This window comes from Jaculus jaculus, chromosome 12 (genome assembly GCF_020740685.1).
Source record: "Jaculus jaculus isolate mJacJac1 chromosome 12, mJacJac1.mat.Y.cur, whole genome shotgun sequence".
NCBI classification, from domain to species: Eukaryota; Metazoa; Chordata; class Mammalia; order Rodentia; family Dipodidae; genus Jaculus; species Jaculus jaculus.
This window is the reverse complement of record NC_059113.1, coordinates 12,138,707-12,158,473: the sequence shown is the minus strand read 5'-3', so window position 1 is coordinate 12,158,473 and position 19,767 is coordinate 12,138,707. Positions and strand designations below refer to the sequence as shown.

General features: G+C 42.2%; 1 protein-coding gene across 2 annotated transcripts in view; it reads right to left on the bottom strand.

The window, feature by feature from the left end:
- Piwil2 (piwi like RNA-mediated gene silencing 2) overlaps positions 1–19,767 on the bottom strand; it is a 69,471-nt gene extending 49,704 nt beyond the window's left edge. For both annotated transcript variants that reach the window (XM_045131624.1, XM_045131625.1), the window contains exons 1-9: positions 19,582–19,767; positions 16,854–16,938; positions 16,401–16,539; positions 15,784–15,978; positions 14,786–14,896; positions 9,562–9,679; positions 8,716–8,840; positions 7,720–7,800; positions 7,283–7,396 (exon numbers count right to left, since the gene is read on the bottom strand). In XM_045131624.1, coding sequence (XP_044987559.1) covers positions 7,283–7,396; positions 7,720–7,800; positions 8,716–8,840; positions 9,562–9,679; positions 14,786–14,896; positions 15,784–15,978; positions 16,401–16,539; positions 16,854–16,938; positions 19,582–19,767 — 1,154 coding nt within the window. The remainder of the gene's footprint in view (positions 1–7,282; positions 7,397–7,719; positions 7,801–8,715; positions 8,841–9,561; positions 9,680–14,785; positions 14,897–15,783; positions 15,979–16,400; positions 16,540–16,853; positions 16,939–19,581) is intronic.

The window sequence follows — 19,767 nt, the reverse complement described above, 5'->3', positions numbered from 1 at the left end:
ACTAGGGAGGCAGGGGTAGGAGGATCTCCATGAGTTTGAGGTCGCCCTGAGACATAGTGAAGTCTAGGTAAGACTGGGCTAGAGGGAGACCCTACCTCGAAAAACAAAACAAACAAACAAAAAGAGACAACACATTAGAGAAAAACTTCTCCAACTCTTTTATCTGAGTATATAACTGTATCTAGAATACATAAATCTCACAACTCAATAAAAAGACAAACCAGGGCTGGAGAGATGGCTTAGCAGTTAAGGCACTTGCCTACAAAAGTCTAAGAACCCAGGTTCAATTCCCTAATACCCACATAAGATAGATGCACAAGGTGGTGCATGTGTCTGGAATTCATTTGCAGTAAGTAGCTAGAAGCCCTAGTATGTTCATTCTCTTTCTATCTGCCTGTCTTTCTTAAATAAATAAAAGTATTTTTAAGCCGGGCATGGTGGCACACGCCTTTAATCTCAGCACTCGGGAGGCAGAGGTAGAAGAATCACCGTGGGTTCAAGGATAACCTGAGACTACATAGTGAATTCCAAGTCATCCTGAGCTAGAACAAGACCCTACCTCGAAAAACAACAAAAAAAAAAAGTATTTTTAAAGTATCTTTAAGAGCCACACATGGTGGCACATGCCTTTAATCCTAGCACTTGGGAGGCAAAAGTAGGAGAGGTAGGAGGATTGCCACAAATTCGAGGCTACCCTGAGACTACATAGTGAATTCCAGATCAACCTGGGGTACAGCGAGACCCCACCTTCAAAAACCACACACAAAGAAATTTATATACATACATATATATGTGTGTGTGTGTGTGTGTGTGTACATATAAATAAATATAAATATAAATATATATATATATATATATATGTGTACAGACACACACACACATGTATTTATTTTTTTTTACAAAAAAGGCAAACTAGTTACAAGTGGGCAAAGGATTTAAAGAGACATTTCACCAAGAAGATACACAAATGGTCAACAGATACATGCAGGATTAGTCAAAAAGAAAGCAAATCAAAATCACAATGATGGGGCTGGGGAGCTGGCCCAGCAGATAAAGCACTTGCTGCACAGTGTGAAGACCTGAGTGCAGATTCCAAGAACCCATGCAAAAAGCCAGATGCTGTGGCAGTGTGTCATAATTCCTGTGCAGTTACAGTGAGAAGGTAGGCAAAGATAGGAGAATCATCCAGAAGCTTGCAGGCCAACTAGCAAGGCAAATTCAACAGTGAACAACTAGAGACCTTGCCTCAAACAAGGTAGAAGGTGACAACCCGTACCCAAAGTTGTCCTCTGACCTCCACACACGCACACACACACACACACACACACACATTGATTTACATACATGAACACAAACGCACTCACCCAAAAGAAAAAATAATCATAAGGCTCAATGCACATAATGAATCATTAGGGGAAAATAACAAAAGCAACAACCAGGGCTGGGAGCATAGCTCTGTGGTACAGTGCTTGCCTAGAATGCACAAGACCCTGAGTTCAATCCCCAATACTGTATAAAAATAGATGACAGCAAGTGTTGATGAGGTTGCAGGCAAATCAGAACCTTCCAACACTTCCAGCAGGTGGGAATGTAAAATGGTATAGACTCTCTAGTTCTCAGATGGATCAACACAGTAAACATGACTGGCATCTCTGCTTCTAGGTATATACACAAGAGAAATGACAAGATTTGTATATGAAAGTCCACAGCAGTATTATTATTAATAGCCAAAAATTAATTATAATTCAAATGTCCATCAAGAAGCAGAGGTAGGAGAATCATGGTGAGTTCAAGGATACCCTGAGACTATGTAATGAATTCCAGGTTAGCCTGGACTAGAGAAAGACCCAGCTCAAAATAAAAAATTAACAAACGAAATATGATGTATCAATACAGTGGAATATAGGAAGCAGAAGTAGGAGGACTGCCATGAGTTTGAGGCTACCATGAGACTACATAGTGAATTCCAGTTCAGCCTGGGCTAGATAGAGTAAAACTCTACCTTGAAAAACAAAACAAACAAACAAACAAAGAACAGGGCTGGAGAGACTGCTTAGTGATTAAGGCACATGCCTGCAAAGCATAAGGACCCAGGTTCAATTCCCCAGGACTCATGCAAGCCAGATAAGGTAGCACATGCATCTGGAGTTTGTTGCAGTGGCTATAGGCACTGGCAAGCCCATTCTGTCTCTGTTCCCCTTCCTCCCCCCGCCTCAAATAAATAAAAATATAGAATGCTTTAAAAAATAAAAAGGCTGGGTGTGGTGGTACACGCCTTTAATCCCAGCACTTGGGAGGCAGAGGTAGAAGGACTGCCCTGAGTTCGAGGCCACCCTGAAACTACATAGTTAATTCCAGGTCAACCTGGACCAGAGAGAGACCCTAACTCAAACAAACAAACAAACAAACAAACAAAGACCTGGGCTAGAGAGATGGCTTAGTGGTTAAGGTGCTTGCCTGCAAAGCCAAAGGACCCAGTTTGATTCTCCAGGACCCATGTAAGCCAGATGCACAAGGTGGTGCACGTGTCTAGTGTTTGCAGCAGCTAGAGGCCCTGGAATACCCATTCTCTCTCTGTCTCCTTCTCTCTCTTCTCTCTCGGTCTCCTTTCTCTCTCTTGGTCTCCTTTCTCTCTCTCGGTCTCCTTTCTTTCTCTAGGCCTCTTTCTCAGTCTCAAATAAATAAAAGTGAAATTAAAAAAAAAACCCAAATCAATACAGTGGAACATGGTGCAGTCACAAATGGAATAAAATACTGAAAATGCTCATACCATGGACTGACCTTGTAAACATATCAAGGGAAAGAACATTATACACATGTGATTCCTTTCATAGGGCATGTTTGTATTAGAAAACAAACTAGTGAGGCAGGAGAATGGACAGTTTGAGACTAGTGTGGGAAAATTAGTAAAACCTTGTCCAAATAAATTAACAAAACCTCACAAACCAAGAGTAAGTGGTTGCCTAGGCTAGGTGCAAAGAAGGGAAGTGAGAGCTAAGGGTGTGAAACTGCTTTCTAAGGTGATGAAAATAATCTAAATGGACTGTGGTAACAGAAGTATAGCACTGTGACTATACTAAAAAATCATGGGGCTGGAGAGATGGCTTAGAGGTTAAGGCACTTGCCTGGGAAGCCTAAGGACCTAGGTTCAATACCCCAGTATCCACATAAGCCAGATGCATAAGGTAGTACGTGTGTCTGGAGCTTGTTTGCAGTGGCTGAAGGTCCTAGTATGTCCATTCTATCTACCTCTTCCTTTCCCTCAAAAAAAAAAAAAAAAAAAATCATGGAAACTTAGCCTTTAAATGAGTAGCTTGAGGGGGCTGGAGAGTGGCTCAGTGGGTGAGAGTATTTACCACACAAACATGAAGGCTTCAGAGGATCCAAATCCCCGAGTTTGATTACCTAGTACTCAAGTATATCAGTGTAAACTGCCTGCATGAGGCTCTGCACTCATCTCCAACATGACAAAAACCAACAGAGTAGACACAATTACATATTCTATTTCTACATATTATCTCGGTTTTGTGGGTCAGGAATTCCAGTGTGGCCTAGCAAGATGACTCTCACAAGGCTGCAGGCAAGGTTTCAGTTCAGTTGCAACAACTTCTAAACTGGTCTGAAACAGATGTCCTGCTACAGTCACCTCAGTAAACCATTCCACAGGGCTGCCTCACAAAATAACCCTGGCTTCTCCTCTAATGACTGACCCAAGAGACAGTGAGAGAACACATAAAAGACACAATGCATAATCTTTCCCAGATCTACTTTTGGAAGTGACATTTCCTCACTCCTACATATTTTATTACTTAAAGACATGTGAGTCCAGTCCATATACAAAAGGATTACATAGGGGTCTACCAGATGAAACGTCCATGCTTAACCAAATTCTAGCAAGGACTCTTCTTAAGACCCTGTGGGGCTTCTGCTTTTACCACTGCATTGTCCAGTTTTAGCAAAAATCCTACTGAGTCAGTTTAGCCAGAATCACCACCCTTGGTATCTGATCGCCTTTCCTATCTGATCCAAGTACCCATCCTCCCATCCACTACCATTCCTTCAGGTGACATGTGACACCCCCAGGCCTATCAGTAGCAAGAACTCACTTTGGTCTATTTAGCTAGAATCCCTTCCCACAATGTTTTCTGTTAACAATTTTTCATATTATCCCTCACCCCAACCCCAGAACTGTTACTCGGCTATAAATCTCTACTTTTCAAGTATGATAGTACACAACTGTAGGGCCAGCTACTTGGGAGGTTTAGACAATAGGACTGCTTGAGTCCAGGATGTGAGACCAGCTAGGCAACTCAGTCAGTCCCTAACTCTCAAAAAAAAAAACACTTGAAGCCGGGCGTGGTGACGCACGCCTTTAATCCCAGCACTCGGGAGGCAGAGGTAGGAGGATTGCCATGAGTTTGAGGCCACCCTGAGATGACAGAGTTAATTCCAGGTCAGCCTGGACCAGAGTGAGACCCAACCTCGAAAAAAAAAAAAAAAACCACTTGCTTTTCTTTATCTTTAGAGTTGAGTCCAATCTCTCAGCTATTGCAAAACCTACTGCAGTGGTGGCCATGCAACAGTCCTTCAAAATACAGTGCTATCCACATCCTCTCACAAAGTCACGAATACATTTTTCTTTAACAGAAACTCCAACTACATATATCATAGTAAAGCTCCTGAGAAAGATAAAAATTAAGAACAACTTAAAAAATATAATACTGGTCACTGACTGTTCATATAATGTAAGAGTATAACAGAGTATTTTCAAAATAGCAGAAGAAAATAGCTGCCAAATGCAGAACTGGAGTTTAAAAGCAAATAAAAGGGCTGAGAAAGAACTCAGTGGTTAAAGATGCTTGCTTACAAAGCCTGCCAGCCTACATTCAATTTCCAGTGCCCACATAAAGCCAGATGTACAAAGTGGCACATACATACATCTGAAGTTTATTTGCAGTGACTAGAGGCCCTGGTGTACCCATTCTTTCTGTTCATAAATAAATAATGTTTTTTAGCACTTGGCATGGTGGCACAAGCCTTTAATCTCAGCATTCAGGAGGCAGAGGTAGGATAATCACCATAAATTCAAGTGCACCCTAAGACTACATAATGAAGCCTAGGTCAGCCTGGACTAGAGCAAGACACTACCTCAAAAAAAATTTTTTTAAAGAAAAAGCAAACAACTTGACATTTTAAAATAAAAATTTAGCCAGAAGAGGTAGGAGGTTCACTGTGAGTTCAAGGCCAACCTAAGACTACATAGTGAATTCCTGGTCAGCCTGGGCTAGCATGAGACTCTACCTCAAAGAAAACAGCAACAACAAAAATTTAGCCAGGCATGAGGACACATGCCTTTAATCTCAGCTCTTGGGAGGCAGAAGTAGGAGGATCAATATGAGTTTGAGGACACCCTGAGAGAACATAGTGAATTCTACATCAGACTGGACTAGAGCAAGACCCTACCTCAAAATACCAAAAATACAAAAATTAATTAATTTAAAAAAATAAAATCTGAAAGATTTTGTTGTAAGTAGATGCCATATTAAATGACATAATATGGAGCTCTTTCAAGTAAAATGAAATTTACACCTGGTAAAAACTTAAAATATATAAAAAGGAGTACAGAACAGCAAAGAGCACTTCAGGAGACCAATAAAGAAAGCTTGTGAAGCTTACAAAGGGAGAGGAAGGTAAGGAAGATATAGAAGACTTGGGAATCTGAAATCAAAATGACTTTACTCTTTCAACAGCCAATTAAACACAAAGGACTGGAAAACAATTCCATCCTGATTCTAGGGGAAAATATTTCTCATCCACAACTTCACAACCAGTCCAACCAAGAAAAAAAAAAAAAAAAACAGAACAAAACATATTTCCAAACACCTATGGCTTACAAGCATTTCCTTCCAGGCACTCTTCAAGAAAATAATGGAAGACATGCTGTACACCAGAGTAAGGGAGCAACTACGGAGGCAGCACACTGTGATGGGAGTGCCGTGGAAGCGGTAGCCCGGGCAATTTGACACACCCATCAGGATTTATCAGGCATTCTAAGACAGTCCTGAATTCCATGGGATGGTTCACTATCAATTACTAAGAATTTAATTACAACACAGGATGTTTGTTTAACTTATATGTAAATTATTCCTGAGTAATGAAGGGAGATTTGCTACATTGGTATAAAGACTAAGCTCCTCTGAGCACCAGGATAACAACTTCTCTTTTGTTGTTTCTCAGCATCCATTAGAATACAAGGGCTTTGGGGAAAAGTGGCAATACCATTTGCAGTGATCCCCTAACGGCTGCAAATCTGCTCTGGAATTCAGTGGCTGGTCACTTTAGTCACACTAAAACCAGGTGTGGTGATTCGTGCCTGTGATCCTAGCCCTTGGGGGCTGAAGAAAGTGAATCACTGCAAGTCTCAGGTCAGCCTAAACTGCAGAACGAGTTCCAGGCCAGCTTGAGCTACAACAGAGTGAGACTCTGTCTCAAAAAAATCCAAACAGCCGTGCGTGGTGGCACACACCTTTAATCCCAGCACTTGGGAGGCAGAGGTAGGAGGATCTCTATGAGTTCAAGGCCACCCTGAGACTACATAGTTAATTCTAGGTTTGCCTGGGCTACAGCAAAACCCTACCTTGGAAAAAAAAAAAAAAGAAAGAACCAGAATCATATCCACCCCACCCCAACTGTGTGACCCGATGGGATGATGCTTGACACATGACTATTCAGATGCTTATCTCAGTAGGATGTAGGGACCAGAGCACATTTATTATCTATTCAGTTCTTTTGGTTTTTTTGAGACAGGCTCTCACGCTGCAGCCTTTGTAGCCTAAACCGGCCTACAAGTTTCTATGCAGACTAGTTAGCCTCAAACTTGAAGTGATCCTCCTGCCTCAGCCTCCCTGGTACTGAGATTACTGGCATGAGCTACATCCAGCTTCAGTTCTCTGAATTCTGTTTACAATTAAAAAATCCAAACCGTGGGCTGGAGAGATGGCTTAGCGGTTAAGCGCTTGCCTGTGAAGTCTAAGGACACCAGTTCGAGGTTTGAATCCCCAGAATCCACGTTAGCCAGATGCACAAGGGGGAGTTTGTTTGCAGCGGCTGGAGGCCCTGGCGCACCCATTCTCTCTCACTCTCTGCCTCTTTCTCTCTCTGTCGCTCTCAAATAAACAAACAAAATTAAGAAAAAATCCAAACTGAACATGTCTAATCTGTAGTATGATGAGCCATTATTCAATCATGCAGAAAGTGATCAGCATGTTACATCCGCACTCACATGACATCCAGCACAGAGTCATTACGAATGACCTTATGGGAGACATCAGCTAGCAGGAAAAGACCTCCATCTGTCCTTCGGATGCTAGCTGCATAGCCAGGCCAGATCTGCAATCTAAAGAGAAAGAGAGAGAGAGGCGGGGGGATGGGGATTTTACTCTAGGGTCTAAAATTAGCAGACTAAAACCTCCATGCTCCCACCTGAAAACACTTGAAGCTAATACTGCCCTTTCCACTGAACAAGCAAGCCAGCCCCAGGAAATTAACTAAATTAAATCAACCTCACTTCAAATTTACTAAAACTATACACCAGCAAAAAGATTTAGCTGATAAGTTATACTTACTACCATAAAGTACTGCTGAAATTTCTGCTCTTAGTAGTCAAAATTTTCTTTCCAGAACATTCAAGAGTGAAAGGGAAGAAATAATCCTACCAACCTGTGTTGCTGTAGTACCATAGCACTTGTAGGGTCATAGAAGTTTCGCCCCACAAGCTTCATGTCTAAAAGTTTCATTACTCTGAAATAAAGAATAACAATGATGGGCTGGAGAAATGGCTTAGCAGTGACGGCTCTTGCCAGGACCCAGGTTCAATTCTCTAGTACCCACATAAGCCAGATGCACAAGATGGCACATGCGTCTGGAGTTCCTCTGCAGTGGCTAGAGGCCCTTGCATACCAATTTCTGTCTATATTCCTCTCTCTCTCTCTCGAATAAATATTTTTAATGATTCTTTTTCTTTTCTCCATTACAGTGCTGAGGATTGAGCACAAAGCCTTCATGTATGCTAGGCAAACATTCTACAACTGTGCTACACACTTCAAGCTCTAGAATGGGTTTTCTGTTAGAAAAATACTAAAATTAAGCTCCATTACTCTTAAGCTGTGTCCCCCTTGGAAGTCTAAAGGGTCAGAAATATTTGTATACATTACATAATGTTGTTTTTATATTAAGAACAACCTTGCCTGAAGAAAAAGAGAAATTACCAAAACAAGGAGCCACCATGAAGTATGTGTATGTGCAGCATCTGCAGTCTTTTACAAGCCCAGCTAACCCAACTCTACTGTTTCCCGGCTCTATTTACATCACTCTCCACCATGAACAAAAGAGATCACAGAGGCAGTTTCCAAGGTTGTGAGCAACAGCTGGGATAGGAATTTGTTCCTAGCAATTCAATTAATTAGGCTGTTTCATTAGTGAGAGTTGTTTGGGAACAACACCTGTAAAAAGATTATGGAGTCTCAAAAGAAGATAAGCAATTGCTATCTATAATCCAAAAATCCAAGGGGCTGGAAAAATATTCCCTTTATTTACGAATACTCTCAAGCCCATCTATGGATACAGGCCCTGTATAATTCCCCCACCTGTCCAGAAGTGCATTAATGCAATACAAGAGTGACACTAAAGCCTGCTAAAACCATAGCTGTTGCTTACCGCCGGAAAACCACATTGTAGAAGGGAATGCACAAATCCGAGCAGGGCTCCAGAATCTTCGTCAACTGAATCTTGATGCTGATCTCAGCATTGTCAGTTTTCCTTTGACTTTTTAACTCAACCACCTAATAAATTATACATGTATGCATACATATGTATATACGCACATGTACATACATATATACGCGCACACATATAAGACAACATGACAAACTTGCAGAGCCTTAACCTAATCCAACTGTGTTGAGTGAGGACCACTAAGATATCCTTTAAATCATTTTCTTATTCTGCCCTCACTTCACTGCTCATCCTGGCAAAATCATGAAATGATAGGCAAGATTTGAGTAATTATTTAGAATCCCAATTAAGTTTGAAGTTGAAATGTTAACTTTTTTTTTTAAATCCTGGAGGCCAAAGATACCCACATTGCCTGTTATATGAAAAGATCTTCTTGGGCTGGAGAGATGGCTTAGCGGTTAAGCGCTTGCCCGTGAAGCCTAACAACCCGGTTCGAGGCTCGGTTCCCCAGGTCCCATGTTAGCCAGATGCACAAGGGGGCGCACGCGTCTGGAGTTTGTTTGCAGAGGCTGGAATCCCTGGCACGCCCATTCTCTCTCTCTCTCCCTCTAACTGTCTTTCTCTCTCTGTCTGTCGCTCTCAAATAAATAAATAAAAATTAAAAAAAAAAAAAGATCTTCTTGAATTTCTCAGTTCTGCAGAAATCTGCCTTCCTTCCTGTAGGAAGGTTCAAGTCAAATGTTTAGGAAGTGTGTACTTTCCCACTACTCAACCCATCAGAGCACTCTCACGAGTTTCATCCAAACTGTAATTTCCATTGGGTCTCACTTGTTGAAGCTTAATAGGCAGATAGAGAATAGATCCATCAAAAGCAGTGACGTTTCCAGTGACAGCCTGATGGTCCTTCAACATGCCAAACCTCATGCTTTTGCACTCCACGTTGGGGCTGGAAAATAATTATGAGTTTATTTCACTTAGGCTCAAACATAACCTCAAACGACAGGGTTCTCTATAGTGGCAATCATTTGTGTCATTCTGCCACCTACTGGTCATATTAAAATTGCATAGCTGACTAAAAAAGTGGCCTTAAAAATACTGGCTCATAGCAGACATTAGAAAATAATGAGTAAACAGCCAAGACTGAGTGAGGCATGCCTCTAATCCAAGATATCCAGGAGGCTGAGGTAGGAGCACCATGAGTTTAAGGCCTGTCTGGAAAACACAGAGATATGGAAGGAGAGAGGAGGGAGAGAAGGGCAAAAAAAAAAAAAAAAAAAAAAAAAAACCCACAGATAATTTCAGCACCCAAGGTCAACTAGCGTCACAAGACTATGTATATCCTTCTAGACTTTAGACAAGGGGACCAGAAATCTTTCTATGTAAGGGGCTGGATAGTAAATACATTAGGCTCTGAATGGCCATATACTCTTGCAACACTGCTGTCATAGCACAAAAATCAGACACAGACAATATAAACTTATGAGTGTGACGACATTCCAGTAAAACTTCACAACAACAGCTCATGCTGTTTGTGGCCTTTGGACTGACTGCCATTTGTCAGTCCCTGCTCTGAGTCTTCAGAGATATACATTTTTTACTTTTTTATTTTTGAGGCTGGAACTCAGGCTGTCATCAGTCAGTGATCCTCCTTCCTCAGCTTCCTGAGTACTGGGATTAAAGGCATGAACTACAACATTAAGCTCAACTTTTTAATTGATTCACTGTAACTAGTTTTTAAAAATTTTGTTTTATGTTTATTTGTTGATTTGAAAGTGACAGACAGAGGAAGAGGCAGAGAGAGAGACAGAATGGGCACACGAGGGCCTCCAGCCACTGCAAACGAACTCCAGACGCATGTGCCCCCTTGTGCATCTGGCTAATGTGGGTCCTGGGGAAACGAGCCTGGAACTGGGGTCCTTAGGCTTCACAGGCAAGCACTTAACCGCTAAGCCATCTCTTCAGCCCTAGTTATGCAGCTTTTAAAAATTCCCAGCTGCTAGTTGGACACGCCTTTAATCCCAGCACTCGGGAGGCAGAGGTAGGAGGGTTGCCGTGTGTTCAAGGCCTCCCTGAGACTCCATAGTGAATTCCAGGTCAGCCTGGACTAGAGTGAGACCCTACCTCAAAAAACAAAACAAAACAAAAGTCTCAGCAGCTACTTATACAATGATTGCCCAATATATCACAGTAAGAGACAAATTCATTCTCAACTACAAAATGTGAACAAATCCAAGGCTAAGAAAGGGGCCAAGTATGTTCAAGTACATGAAGAAAGACTAAAAATATCAAGTGGGGGCTGGAGAGATGGCTTAGCAGTTAAGGCTCTTGCCCCAGAAGCTTAAGGACCCATGTTCAACTCTCCAGATCCCACATAAGCCAGATGTACAAAGATGAAGCAAGCACAAGGTTGCACGTCCACTAGGTGGCACAAATGTCTGGAGTCTGATTATAGTGGCTGAGGCCCTGTGTGCCAATTCTTTCTCCCTCTCTCTCAAAAATAAGCCAGGTGTGGTGGTGCACACCTTTAATCCCAGCACTTGGGAGCAGAGGTAGGAGGATCGTTGAGTTCAAGGCCACCCTAAGACTACATAGTGAATGCCAGGTTAGCCTGGGCTAGAGTGAGACCCTACCTCAAAAAAAACAAATAAATTAATTAATTAAATTAAAAAAATCAAGTGGTAATTCAACATGCTATCCCTAAAATTATACACTCACATATTAACATCATAGTTCCTTTTTAAAAAGTCTCATGCTGGAAATGGTGGCACACGCCTTTAATCCCAGCACTTGAGAGGCAGAGGTAGGGGGTTGCCATGAGTTCAAGGACATCCTGAGACTCCATAGTGAATTAATTCCATGTCAGCCTGGTCTAGAGCAAGACCCTACCTCAAAAAAAAAAAAGTCTCACATACAGGTTAAGTATACTTTATGCTTAATGTTCATGACCAGAAGTGCTTCTGATTTTGGTGACTTCGCATATATACAATGATGGCCTGGGGATGGGACTCAAGTGTAAACACGAAATTCACTCATGTTTCCTATGTACCTTATACACACACCCTGAAGCTTATTTCATTCCATTCCATTCCATTCCATTTTATTATGAAAGGACAAGAAAGAGAGAAAATTGGCACACCAGGGCCTCCAGCGACTGCAATCAAACTCCCAACACGTGTGCTACCTTGTGCACATATGTAACCTTGCATGCTTGCATCACCTTGTGCATCTGGCTTATGTGGGATCTAGAGAGTTGAACTTGGTTCCTTAGACTTTGCAGACAAGTGCCCTAACTGCTAAGCCATCTTTCTAGCCCCCTAAAGCTAATTTCAAACAGTATTTTTAATAACTGGCTATGGAACAGTTTCATGGTATAGAATTTTCCACTTAGTATATATATCATGTCAGTGTTCAAGAGGTTTCAGAATGTGAAACATTTCAGTGTTACATTTTCAGAATAGGATAGCCTATATACAGAGAAGCACTATAATACCGTATATGCCTTCCTGGAGACCACTTATGTACTATGAGGAAGTCTAAGGAAGCTAGTGCACTGTAATATATCTGCTCACTATTCTCTCCAGAGCCCATCATCAACCTTGTCATTGTGGTTTGAAAGGTCCAGATAGATAATCTCAAGATCTGTAAATTCCTATCTTCTCCATAGCCAGGTCAATGCAAGAGACTGATTCTGCTCATTCTCAGAGAAGCATTCCTCCCTCTCTTAACACTTGGATCCTCTCCCCTATGTTCCACATCAGGCCCTTTTCATCCTCTCCTCTGGAGCTCCTTCCCTCTGTCAACTGTGCAGCTCACTCAGATCTGCTGTGGTTTCTTACCTCCAATAAGCAACCCTGTTGCCCTCTTAATTACCCTTCCTTTTTCATTCCTTTCGTCAGCTCTTGAGTTAAGTGACAGATTCACTAGTGACATCTCATGGTCTACCCTCTCCCCCCCACCCCCGGTTCCTTTAATCTTAATGTATTTTCAGTAACTCTAATGGAGCTTTTATATATCTTTGGCTTTTCAAGATAGGGTCTCACTCTAGCCCAGGCTGACCTGAAACTCACTCTGTAATTCCAGACTGACCTCAAACTCACAGCGACCCTCCTACCTCTGCCTCCCAAGTGCTGGGATTAAAGGTGTACACCACCACCTTCTTTTAGAAGATAACAAGGTTCACTGAAAGCAAATCCAATTAACTTTTCTCTTATGTACAAAGTTAACCACTCATTCAAATGAGTCCTTCCTTTACACTTCTGTGTATTTCCCCCTAACTGTTCCTTTCTTCTCTCTTGGCACTCCACTTTCCGTGTTGGAGGTTGTACAAAATACAACAAACATAATTACCATATGACCCAGTGATCTCACTTTTAGATACAGGCCCTAAATATCTACAATCAGTTATTTCAAAGAAATACCTACATGCCTAGATGTGTTTTAGCATCTTCTATTTTTATTTGAGATAGGGAAGAAGGGGGGAGAAGAGGGAGGGGCAAATAGAGAGAATGGACATACCAGGGCTTCTAGTCACTGCAAATGAACTCCGGATGCAGGTGGTACCATGTGCATCTAGCTTATTGGGGTACTAGGGAATCAAACCTGGGTCCTTTGGCTTTTTTTTTTTTCTTTTTTGGTTTTTCAAGGTAGGGTCTTGCCCTAGCCCAGGCTGACCTGGAACTATGTAGTCTCAGAGTGGCCTCAAATTCATGGTGATCCTCCTACCTCTGCCTCCCAAGAGCTGAGATTAAAGGTGTGCGCCACCACGCCCAGCTTCTTTTAGCAATTTCTCAATAGCCAAAATACATCCACGAGTGGGTAGAGAAAATGTGACATATATATGCTCACCAAAATAGTATACCAACAACACTGCGTGTGTGTACACGTGCATATGTGCAGTGTAGTGTGTGGAGTATGTTGTGTATGAGCCTGTGGGTAGAGACGCAGAAGCTCACATACGCCCAAAGGCCAGGGAAGAACAGCTCCATGTTGGCCAGGTAGCCTAGCTGAATCAGTGAGTTGGTCCCAGGTTCAGTGAGAGACATTGTCTCAAAAAATTATAGTGGAATCTGGGCGTGGAGGCACACGCCTTTAATCTCAGAGTTTGGGAGGCAGAGATAGGAGAATCACAGTGAGTTTGAGGCCAGCCTGAAACTACATAGTGAGTTCTAGGTCATCCTGGGCTACAGTGAGACCCTACCTCTAAAAACCAGAAAAAAAAAATACACACAAATATGCACACACACATAAAAACACATACACATGCATACCACACAGAATTTTAGTTTAAAAAAATCAAAAATAATATAAAATACTAATATAAAAAGAAAGTTATTTTCCTTGACTTTTCTCATCCTCAAGTTCAACCCTTAGTCTGTCACTGAAGAGATAGCAAATGTTGGTTATAAATATGCATGGGAGGACCCAGGTGTTTTGGGATATGAATTTTATACCCCTGGTAAGGGTATAAGAAATAAAACATTACACATTCAAGACCAGGCATGGTGGCGCAAGCCTTTAATCCCAGCACTTGGAAGGCAGAGGTAGGAGGATTACCATGAGTTCAAGGCCACCCTGAGACTACATAGTGAATTCCAAGTCAGCCTGGACTAGAGTAAGACCCTACCTGGAAAAGACAAATTACATATTCAAAGTGAGTCAAAGATCATGGTAGGGTGCTGGGGGTGTAGCTTAGTAGTAAAGCATTTGTCTAGCATGTTTGAGGTGCTGGACTTGAACCCCAGCACAGAAAAGAGAGAGAAACAAAACAGAGACAGACAAAGGTTATGGAAGGAACATATGTAAGTAAAAAGCTTCATTACTCTTACATTAAATTCGCTTCTAGCTTTACATACAAGCCAGTACCTAGTAAATTGCAATTAGATTTAGAAATATAGAAACATATACACATTAACCTTAAAATTCCTGCCAGAATTTGCATACAGGCACTACTGCCTGGGGAACAGTTGGGAATTACTCAGAGTGATACTATTTCAGGGGCTCTATACCATCTCTGCCCTCTAGGAAGTAAATAGAGGAAAACAGTGGTAAGTACCTGAAAGTCACATGATATTGATACACGGCTTCATTGTGACACTGTATTTTGATGAGGTTCAGTCCCAAAGACTGAGGTGTTCCTTTCAATCCTTGCTTGACAAAAAGATCTCTGGAAAATAAAAGTTTAAAAAAAAAAAAAAAAGCACTGGCCAGGTACAATGATGCCCACTGTGGTTCCAACTAGTTTGGTGACCAAGCAGAAGGATCCCTCAAACCCAGGAGTTCAAGACTAGCCTTGGCCACATTAAAAAATAAAAAATGCACACCAATACTAAGCAACTGACCAGCCACCAAGGAAATGACTAGAGGAGGAAGTTTTTTTTTTTCTTTTTTTTTACACTTTGCTTACAAATATACAAACTAAGAGCCAGGATGTACAAAAGCAGGCTTTGGAGATAAATTGGTAGCAATGTACATTTAGATAGGCAAGGCTTCCCAAGTATCCTGGTAACAGCACTGGAATAAACAAGGACAGCTACCCAAGAACAAGAACTGGTTGCGTAAACATGAAGTGCTGGTAGTATTTTTTTGTTTTGTTTTGTTTTTCAAGGTAGGGTTTCAACTCTAGCCCAGGCTGACCTGAAATTTACTATGTGGTCCCCGGGTGGCCTTGAATTCATGGCAATCCTCCTATCTCTGCTTCCCAAATGCTGGGATTAAAGGTGTGCACCACCACACCCATCTTATGAGTATTTTTTCTAAATGACTTCCCTATCTTCTACATGACAGAGAATTATCAGTCTGAATTGGAACAGAAATAACAGGCCATGACTCTGCTTGCTGGAATACACCACAGCAGATGTTCACTGTTAACCTCCTGGCACTTCCACAACAATTGTTCCATCTCCTCTTCATCCACTCGCCACTGGCAAAACCCAAAACACTCTCCCTTCTCTCTTACCCCAAGAAGAGTTTGGACACACAGAAAACAGGTTTACAAGAGGTGCCTCTTCCTCAGCCATCCTCCTCAGAGAACAAAGGGCTCTTAAAACTCACTTTTCCTTTTGCTCTATGGTCAGGTCTGCAGAGTGCAATGAGGATGGCAAAAGAGCTGAAGGTTGTGGCAGCCGTGGGGAATCACGGACAGTCAGGCCAAAGGTACTAGAAGCCTTGTCCACTCCTCTTCCTATAACACCAGCTGCTCTTCCCATTGGTAATAAAGAGGCATCTGAATTCCCTCTTCTCAGCATTCTGAAATGGGAAAAAGAGGCAAATCAGGGTTGTCCTGTTTCTGTACTGCATCTAGATCATTCCAGCAAGACTACCATACTTCCACTGGAGGGTATGGTCAAAGGTCCTGAAGAATTCTTTTAAAATGATGATCCATTCACCAATATCCCTTGGTATTTGCTCTCAGAGTCATCTATCTTCCTGAGCATGACGCACCCAGATTAAACAGCCTCTACAATGTAGGGAGTTTATGAAGGAGCAAGTGGAGTTGTGAGGTATGCTATGAAGCTAGTTTTCCTCCTTCCTAACCACTACCTGGATTAGCAGCTATCAATTCTTCCGGGAAAAAAATCAACCTTGGAAATAATTATTTTGGAAATAACATGCCCATTCCAGAACCTCTCTATCTGCAAGTGATGGTTATATAAGGTGACTTTACTCACCTACTCCAACCAACAGAGGCTTCTGCCAGCTTGCTGTCCCCAGCTGCCAGCACAGAAAGATCAGGAAAAGTGGACCAGGGTTCTTCTCTGTCCTTGTGGGTCATGTTAGTGGATAAGCCTCGACCTAAAATGCCTCTCCCTGAATGAAAAACCAAACCTCAGCTGTTACCGTGAGCTGAACAGGCTGTGGTTAAACCATAAGAACTTGATTTCTCTCTCTTTTTTTTTTTTTTGTTTCTGTTTTTGTTTTTGTTTTTTCAAGGTAGAGTCTCACTCTAGCCACCTGGAGTTCACTATGTACCCTCAGGGTGGCCTCGAACTCTTGGCGATCCTCCTATCTCTGCCTCCCAAGTTGTGTTGAGATTAAATATGTGCACCACCCTGCCCGCCATATGAACTTGAGGACAAAGCAATCATGCATCACTCCATAATTCTCTGTAGTTTTCTACATACCTGAAAAAGAAACTTCCCGTTTTGGAGGGGCCTGTGACATCTCAAGGCCCATGCCACGAAACATGGACACCAAACCAGCAGATTCCTAAGGAAAGACCAAGAAGTAGTTTGAAATAATGCAAACAATAGTTTTCTGAATTCTTTGTAAATAATAAATTAAAAAAAACCACTTTCTCCAGATTCTATACATGTCATTAAGAATAAAGGACAGCCAGGTGTGGTGGTGCTCGCCTTCAATCTCAGCACTTGGGAGGCAGAGGTAGAAAGACTGCCATGACTTCAACACCAGCCTGAGACCACAGTGAATTTCAGGTCACCCTGGGCTAGAATGAGACCCTGCCTCAAAAAACAAAACAGGAAAAAAAAAATTAACAGCTCTTGGCTCAGTAAGAAAACTCCATCTCAAGAAAATAAAGCAGAAGACCAACAGAGGAGGACACCCAACATTCTCCTCTGGCCTCTGCCCATGGGCTTGTATATGTGCACACACACATCCATACACCATAAATGCACACAAACAAAAACAACAAAACAAAGCTCTTTTCTATTTTTCCAAGTTTATTTCCTATATACCAAAGGTAAGAGGAAACAATATTAGCTAATAAATTTTCAAAAAGTGGTGCTGAGGAGAAGTGACAGAAGAGTGCTCAGCACTGAACTATCTCTATCACACCTTCCAAGGCTCAGGGTCCATTGAGGAAGAGGTGGCAGAAAGAATGTAAGAGCCAAAGGAAGAATAGGACTCCTTACAATGTGCTCCTCCAGACACAAAATGGCCTGGATATCCATGACCTCACAGTGCCTGGCACTACCTACACAAGACCATTATAACAGGAAGATTATGACATCAAGATAAAAGCCTGACTGACCCACGGGGATGGGGATATGATGGAGAGTGGAGTTTCAAAGGCGAAAGTGGGGGAAGGGAGGGAATTACCATGGGATATTGTTTACAATTATGGAAGTTGTCAATTTAAATAAAAAAGGCCAGGCATGGTGGTAAACTCCTTTAATCCCAGCACTTGAGAGGCAGAGGCAGGAGGATTGTGAGTTCGAGGCCACCCGAGACTTCACAGTGAATTTCAGGTCAGCCTGGGCAAGAGCAAGACCCTACCTTGAAGAAGATGCAAAAAAAAAAAAAAAAAAAAAAAGCTAGATCATTTAAGGACATCAGATTTTTTTTTTTCAAGATAGTGTCTTTCACTCTAGCCTCGGGGTGGCTTCAAACTCACAGTCATTCACCTACCTCTGCCTCCAGAGTGCTGGGAATTAAAGGTGTGTGCTGCCATGCTTGGCTTCAGAGATTTGTTTTTTAAACAACATTCTACAAAACCTGCTAGTTGTGCCGGCTGTGGTGGTGGACACCTTTAATCCCAACACTCGGGAGGCAGAGGTAGGAGGATTGCTGCAAGTTCAAGCTCACCCCAAGACTATGTAGCGAATTATTTCAGGTCAGCCTGGGCTAGAGTGAGACTCTACCTGGGGGCGGGGGGGGTCCTGCTACTTGTATTCCTGTGGTAGCCTTGAACGTTTACCTGTACACCAGTCAGAACTGCCACATGAAAAAAAGCCACATACAGACTGAAGCAATTCATCTGAGTAAATGCACAATATTGCTGTCAGACATCTTTCTTTTACAAAACATTCTATCCCTTTCAATCCTACTTAGGATAAACACAGCCTCGCTATCTAGGTGCTCTCTGTGACATATATTCATCATGGATGACCACTGTTATTAGAATGCCCACATGAGATGATGATTGCACACAGCTGCACTCACAACAGTGAGGATCCTCTTTAAGACTTGGACAAGGAGCTTCTGAAAGGAACAAATATAGTAATTATAACTTAGGAGGTAGGAGTGAGTGCCAGCTCCACAGCACCTAATCACAGCAAAACCTGAACACTTAGAAGAAACAACAGGCTGTATCTTTAAACCCCTCAATTGTGTGTTTAATGTATAGATGGATGGATGGCTGAAACTAAAAATCAACCTAAGGCACTTGCCAAGTCCACTGAGTACTGTGTGTGAATGCACATGCATGCATGTTCATGTGTGAGGGTGGGTGTGTGTCACAGCAAATGTGTGGTCAAAGGACAATTTCAGGTGTTGGTCCGCCTTCCATCTTGGTTGAAGATGCAGGGTCTTCTTGTTCACTGATGGATACCCAGGCTGACTGGTTTGTGAGCTTCTGGTGATTCTCCTGTCTCCACCTCTTATCTTGCCAAAGGAGCTCTGGCATTAGATGTCCCAACAACTGTGTCTAGCTATACATGGGCTCTGGGGATCCAAATTCAAGCATCACATTTGTGTGGCAAGAACTTTACCCACTGAGCCATCTCCCCAGACCTAGTTGTTTAAAGCACTTAAAAAATATTTTTTTATTTATTTATGGAGGGGGGGATAGAGAGAATGGGCATGACAGGGCCTTTAGCCACTGCGAATGAACTCCAGACACATGCACCACATAATATGTCTGGCTTTACCTGGGTACTGGGGAATTGAGCCTAGGTCCTTATAATCACTAAGCCATCTCTCCAGCCCTTTTATTTTTTTTTTTAAACAACTTTGGGACCTGAATTGCATGCCCAGAAGATGCAACTACGTGTTAAATAAGACAAATACAAACAAAAACAACCTCAATTTTGTGAAGGGCTTCCCACTTTCCTAAGCAATTTGGAGTCAATTCCTCTGATCACATAGGGGTGTATGCAGATGTGGTCTTACCTTTTGCTCTGGATGGAACTGTGAGCTGGTTCCTTCTGGCTTCCTAAACATATGGCCTCTGCCTGCAGGTCTTGCCCTACCCCAAGTTGAATCCAAAGGAGCTTGTGGCCAGCAGGTTGGCATCCTCACACACTGAGATGGGTGGACAGGAGCAGGGCCCCTGAACATTGGCCTGATAGGATCCAT